General features: G+C 43.8%; 1 protein-coding gene across 2 annotated transcripts in view; it reads right to left on the bottom strand.

The window, feature by feature from the left end:
* The window catches only part of fhip1b (FHF complex subunit HOOK interacting protein 1B), a 30751-nt gene that overhangs the window by 9237 nt on the left and 14880 nt on the right, over positions 1 to 6634 (bottom strand). For both annotated transcript variants that reach the window (XM_015045182.1, XM_015045181.1), the window contains 5 exons: positions 5725 to 5970; positions 5255 to 5422; positions 4670 to 4749; positions 3405 to 3574; positions 1314 to 2666 (listed from right to left, as the gene is read on the bottom strand). In XM_015045182.1, coding sequence (XP_014900668.1) covers positions 1314 to 2666; positions 3405 to 3574; positions 4670 to 4749; positions 5255 to 5422; positions 5725 to 5970 — 2017 coding nt within the window. The remainder of the gene's footprint in view (positions 1 to 1313; positions 2667 to 3404; positions 3575 to 4669; positions 4750 to 5254; positions 5423 to 5724; positions 5971 to 6634) is intronic.

Raw genomic sequence — 6634 nt, 5'->3', positions numbered from 1 at the left:
AAAAAAAAAGATTTTTTCTTGCCTGAGGTGATTTTTGCTTTTTTTTTTTTTTTTTTTTTTAGAAAAACAGTTAGTGTGCTTATGGGTAGATGGAAACTCATTTGGCAAATCATTTCTCACAGAGGGAACTTTTCCCATCCACTGGCGAGTCTCTGTGACTTACAAGAGGCACAAAACTCAGAAAAAATTGTAAAAAGTCCAAACCTCGAGCTGCTTGGAAATGGTTTGTCTCTTCTACATCTTGTTTATTACAGCCATGTGTAGCGTCAACATCTGCAGCCTGGTTCCAAACCAGTAGATTGTTTGGAACCAGTGTTTTTTTTTTTTTTTTCCTATTAAGCCATTTATTATTATTTTTTTTAATTTTACGACATTTTTAGAGATCTCAAAATATTTGCATTATATTTGGATGGAAACATATTTGCCACTGATGACTTTTGAATGGATAATTATTGGCTTATATTCCAAAGAAAGAACAAACACTGATTGACAAACTAAGAAAAACATGCTTTAGATGTAGCTTGCTAACAAGTATAACAGAAACCAAGGAGAATAGCTCTTATTTAACAATGCACCATGAACATCGCTTAATGGACGGTTAACTAAACCTGTTGTGACAATGATACTTATTCAGTTCTCATTATTGTTGAAATGAGGAAAAGCTTTTATTTGAAGGTGAGTCATGCTGGTGTCTGCAGCTCACAGATTTGCTACAGAGGCTTGCAAAACTATTCAGCACCTTTACTTTTTCTCTTTTTGTCACAGTAATACCTCAGGTTTTACTGTCTTATTGGTATTTAATTCTGTAGACCAACACAAAAAAGTTCACACATAAAATCGTGGCATTTGTTTGCATCTGTTAATTCAGATCTGGGAAGAAAAGCAAAAGACAAACTCTCAGTTTAACAGCATGTTCTGCCCTCTACCCACAGTTATGAAATACTGATCATTTTTGCATAACTTTGAGTTTGTTAGTCTCATAAAATCTTAGTTATTGTTGTCATACTGGGACAAAGGAGAACGAATATTTTGCAAGGAACTATAAATGCCTCCTAAATGCTACTTTGGTTTGTTTCTATCTTTTTCTACTGTAAGATCATTGATAAAGAACATAATTAAACAAACCATATTCAGAAAGTGGACACAGATGAAGGAAGATAAACTACACCAAGTGGGAAGCGATGTTAGTAGAAGGGGAAAACCTTATTTGGTGATGAAGACAGACGGCTAAAGTGTTTTCCAGCCTAAAATCTGCTCAGACTGAAGTTATAAAAATACAACTAAAGTGCTTTACTTGTCACAGAATAACTTACCAGTGTATGGCTGCGAGGCAGGCTGGGTAAGCGGTCTGGCAGGACTGCAGACTCCCACCTCGGACGCCTCCCCTTTGACGTCCCCAGTCAGTTTCGCGTTCAGGGCGGTGGAAAGCTGTTCGTCCTCCTGCTGCTCGGCGGACAGCGATTCTGCGGCGGCGTCAGGCTGCAGGGAGGCGGCTTGGCTTCGCTCCTTCACCCGGTCCTCCAGCTCCCGCAGCTCCTGGGTGAAGGCCTCGATGCTGATGCCCTGACCGTTGGCGTCTCCGGGGAGCTGCTGGGGGTCGTCCGGCGCCTGCTCCAGCAGTTCTTCGATGAGCCGCTCCACGGATTGTTGCGACTGTTGGTTGGCTTCTGGAAGATCTGAGGATATGCTGTGCGGGCCTGAGTTGGTCAGCGGTTTGGTGTCGGGGGCAGGAAACTGTAGAGGTTTCACGTCGCTGCTGTTCCTGTTGCTGAAAAGCGACTGGGGGACGGCGGCGTGGCTGTGGGAGGGGTAAGAGATGGGAGATCCGTTCTGGTTGGCGTTCTCGTCCAAGAACTGCTGCTCCCCCAAGTCTCTTTTGACTTTTTTCACTTCTAGGCCTCTATCCCGGCTGTCTGAACAGCCGTCCGCCTGCGCGATTGTCCCGTTGTACATCGGCTGGTAGCTCACAGTGATGGTGGACGTGGAAATGTGCTGACTTGGGGAGGAGGTGGAGTGTGAAGCCGACAGAGCGGAGGCAGCAGACGGAGAGGGGACGAGCGGCGGCACCGGTTTGGGGAGCAGTTCCTCCGTTTGAAGCGTGCGCTTCTTGGAGCGGGGCGTGAGACTGATGCAGTTGTTTTTGCCTATCGTGACGTCCCACTCACCGCTGTCCCGGTCCGAACTGCTCCACTCCGACCGCGCCGCCGCCACAACGGCGGCCCTCTGCTGGCCTGGAGGAGTGCCGCCGCTTCCTCCGTGCTGGAAGGAGAAATGCTCCGGGAACATGGCCAAGGAGGCGTTGGAGGTGGGGGGAGGCGGAGCGGCCGCGCTCGGCGAAGGGTTTTCTCCATCGTAAGGCGCGGACCAATCACGGCAGGACCAGGCGCAATGCTCGATTCCCCGACGCGCGTCCTTGAGGTACTCCAGGTACCCCGCGTCCCACTCCAGACACTCTGTGTGGGTCTGCTGCTGGTGCATGGGACTGTCCGGGGACAGAGCGTGGGAGCCGGACGGACCCGGGTGCAGCGGGTCCACGGCGGGGGAGTTAGATGAGCCCCCTCCTCCCGATCCGCCGCCGCTGCTCTGCTGCCGCATGAAGAACGACAAGCGGGACGGGGTGCTGGGTCTGGGTGGAGCTGGAGCTTCAGTGCTTGGATTGTTCATGACTGTGGATGACACAGGAAACCCCAAAAACATTCACATAAATTTTGAAATATTATCCGTAAAAGAAAAGAAACCCCAACGTGAAAAGATCTGATGGCAGTTTGGGTGTAAAGGCTAATTTTTTTTCTATTTTGTTCCTGATGTTTCATGACATAAATCAGTCACTAACAGCGAATCTGCAGGTCAAATTTAAGACCTTTTTAACCCTTTACATTATGAATGAAACTTAAGACCTGCATCATTGCCAAAAGGTTTTGTACGTAGATTTGCATAAGTTGGAAACAGAATGAGTAAGTGGCAAAGATGAACGTCATCAAGGCAACTGGCGAAATATTTACACTGTACCAATGATAAACACAAAGGAGCTACCAAGATTAGCAGCTAGTTAACAGTAGCCTCATCCTCCTTGAGTCACAGAATACAACAAAGATGTCCGTTTGCCTGACAAGAAAAAATAACACTCTACACGATATATAAAATATGAGTTTAAATAGACCTGTCACAACAAAATACAAGACCTGTGATTAACGTATTTAAGCCTTACATATTTTTTATGAATTCAAGGCTATGCATTTGTCTTGAATTCATTCAGAATCTTAACCTTTAAACCAACCCTTACAGACCAATTCACTCTGTCAAGGTTACAAACACTTTATTAAACTGCAACTTAATCAGTCCAGGTGAAACAGACCCAAATCGTTTTCCTCTTTCCTTTCCCCCCCCAGATGTTTGTCGCTCACCTTTGCCCCAGAACGGATTGTCGTCGTCGCGATCGGTGGAGCTCGATGCGTTCAGTCGACAGCACTCCGGGATCAGCGACAGGAACTTGTTCGCCGACTTTCCGTACATGTCCGTCTCCCTGATGGCACGACGCTGACTCAGCATTACATGGGTGCAGGGCAGAAGATACCTGGGAGAAAAACAGACACATGGAGTTTTAATACGTTTTTTTAATTTATTTTTATTATGCTTAGTTCTTAGTCGACACACTGAAAATACACAATGCCTTCCAAATTACATAAACACCCCCTGAATGTTTTTATTATATTTTGACATATTTTTGTAACGAGAGCTCCTAATTGTGAAGCAAAATAAAAAGGAATAATGGTTTTCTGGAGTTTTTACACATAAAAATCTGAAAATGCGACATGCATTTGTAGTCTCAAACTTTACTCTGACACAAATAAAAATCCACTGCAACCAGTTCCTTTCCCTAAGTCAACTAACTGTTAGAGATTGTTAAACGAACAGCACGATAAAACCAGAACAAAGCACACAGGTCAGGAATAAAGTTGTGGAAAAGTTCCAGACAAGTTATTGTAAATCTCTGCTACTTTGTGTTGAAAAACATTAAAGTTTGTGATCGTAACATGAAAAGAAAACCAAGAAAACTGTAAGGGGTGTGGATGCTTTTCCAAAGTACTGTATGTACTTTCAGCGCCTCCATTTCTTGTTCTTATAAAAATATGCATATGTATATTTATAACTACACTTTCCAAGGCCCTATCAACCATTTTATTCATGATAACACAGGCTGGTTACAGACAAGAGGAAGATGCTCTGTAAGCACTGAGGAAACATTTCTGCGCTGAACTGAATAATTTCACACTGCTCATATGATTTCTTAAATCTTTATTCCGTTTTAAGCTGCAGACACAGCACTGAAGTTAGCATGTGACTCGCACCTGCTGATTTGGTGGAAAACTAAAGGGCTAGTTCCCTATATTTTTTCACTGCATTTTATCATCTAAAGTTCAAAATTTATGTTGCTGACACCAGGTTTTAGTAAAACACATTTCTTATGCATGCAGCTTTTACTCTTTCATTAGATAACACACAAAAAAAGTTCTCTGCTAGAAAAGCACAATACCTAGAGAAGTTGAACCTGGACTGAATTTCTGAAATAATTTAAAACACCATCTTTGATTTCTGAATCATAAAAAAATTTATATAAAAGAGAGAATTCACCCACAGTGTCAATGCTCGAGAAAACTCTGGGAAATACCTGAGAACAAGCTGCAGCATGATGTCCTCACAATGCAGGGACAGGAGAGTCCTGAACAGACTCAATGAGACCATGCAGAGCTGCAACCATAAAGAGCCTGATGAGCAGTCATACACAGGAGATCTACTCTTTTTTTATCTTACAGCAGAGAAGTTTTAAAAAATTATAACTGAAAACCTTAAAATAAAGTTAATAATGTATCCGACATTGGCCTCTGTAGACGCCAGACCTGCTTTAGCTTCTAAGTAGATAACTCTGACGCTCATGCAGGATGATGAAATCCCACTAATATTTTCCCAAACAGCCCATTGATCTAAATGTTTCTTTTCTAGCCCAGAATCTGTGAGTCGGTGCGAGCTTTTCAACCGAGATACATTTCTGAATACAAACAACATCCAACACAAAAGTAGGTTGTTGCAGCAGACACGAAGAGATTTAGTTTTCTTTCTTTTTGTTGTTCTCATAGCCCAGAAGCTTCGCTTTTCTGCTGTCGGATTTTGCCCTCAGCCCACTCAGCGCCCACACAACCGTGTTCGTTTTAAAGCCTCCAGGCTCTTTCATAAACAGATGCACATGTATACAGACCCTCGAATTGCTGCTTATGCGGGTGAGCAGCGTGTCCAGGATGGTGTCATTGTCATGGCGATGCAGCAGGATGAAGCGCAGGAAGGTTTTGAGGAGGGATGTTTCCGTTACGCTGCGCAAGAAAAGATCCAGGTAGGCGGTGCTGGCGATCATCTCGTCTACTGACGACTGCGGACACACACACGCAAAAAAAACCCCCAAAAAACCCCGCAGTTTAAAAGAGGAACAATGTGACGAATCTTCCCGCCGAGGTGAATTTAGCAAAGGACAGTTTCTTCGGTGTACAGTAATTACTGCTTCATCCTCTGACTCATCGACACCAATCGAAGAAAATTAAATTCCAAACCTCCACGTTTTCTGCCAGTTCACCTCAAAACATCAGCGAGTCGCTAAACAAAGTTCTAAATGTTCCGAACTCCAGCAGACAGACTTTATAAAACATTACACAAAACCAGAGTTCAGTTTCCAACCTTGTGCAGGGCGGGGCCCATGACGGGGACGAGGAAGCCGTTGTGGAGGTAGTCCAGGAGCTGAGAGCGGACCAGGGGGTGCGCCACCTGCACCACGGCGTTGCAGAACTCCAAGGAGTTCATGAAAAGCACGAGAGACGACACGCCCATCCAGTCCTCCCGCCGCAGCGAATGCCAGTCGTCTCCGCGGACCTCGATCTTCCTGGGCAGGGAGGAGTAGAGGGCGCTGAGCCCCGTCGCCAACACCTGCAGCAACGCAGAGAGACTCGATTATGAGTCGGTTTGAACTGAAGAAGCTTGAAAACTGCTGGTTACTAAAACATTCATAAATAATACAAACAATTACTCAAAAAAATGAGGAAATGATGCTTAATGTTACATAAAATTACTATATCACTTGTAGGGATATGCATGTGCATTTTGAAATACTGAACGAAGCTCCTGGTCGCTGCGTTTTCAGAGTTAATAAGAGTCACAGTCTCATTAAACTCAATTTGTAATTACTGTCCTTTTATGTCTGCCAACAAAGAGGCTGCGATTTTGCTCAGGCAATTTTTAAAAATGATCAGCTACTTTGATCTGTACAGTTTGCCTTTTTGTCCACCCTTCACACCGAAGCTGACGCACAAAAGAAAAAAAAAAGAAAAAACGGTATTAGCTGCTGCAGCTCCAGGTCAAATCGTCTGCAGACGGCTGCGGATAAAATGGACGAGCGTTGAACAGTGCGTTGCTCATAGTTAATTTGTAATTTAATTGGATTTTACTATAATTACTTCTTCCCACGGGGTCAGGCTGGTTCAAGTAACTTTCTGTTAACTGCATTTTTTTTTTTTTTTTTTTTTTTGGAAGGGAAAAAAAAAAAAAAAAAAAAAAAAAATTTTTAAAGGGAAAAAAAAAACCTTTCAGACCT

Source organism: Poecilia latipinna, unplaced genomic scaffold (assembly GCF_001443285.1).
Source record: "Poecilia latipinna isolate Pla-1442-1.1 unplaced genomic scaffold, P_latipinna-1.0 Scaffold712, whole genome shotgun sequence".
Classification (NCBI taxonomy): Eukaryota; Metazoa; Chordata; class Actinopteri; order Cyprinodontiformes; family Poeciliidae; genus Poecilia; species Poecilia latipinna.
This window is presented reverse-complemented; position numbering and strand designations above follow the sequence as displayed.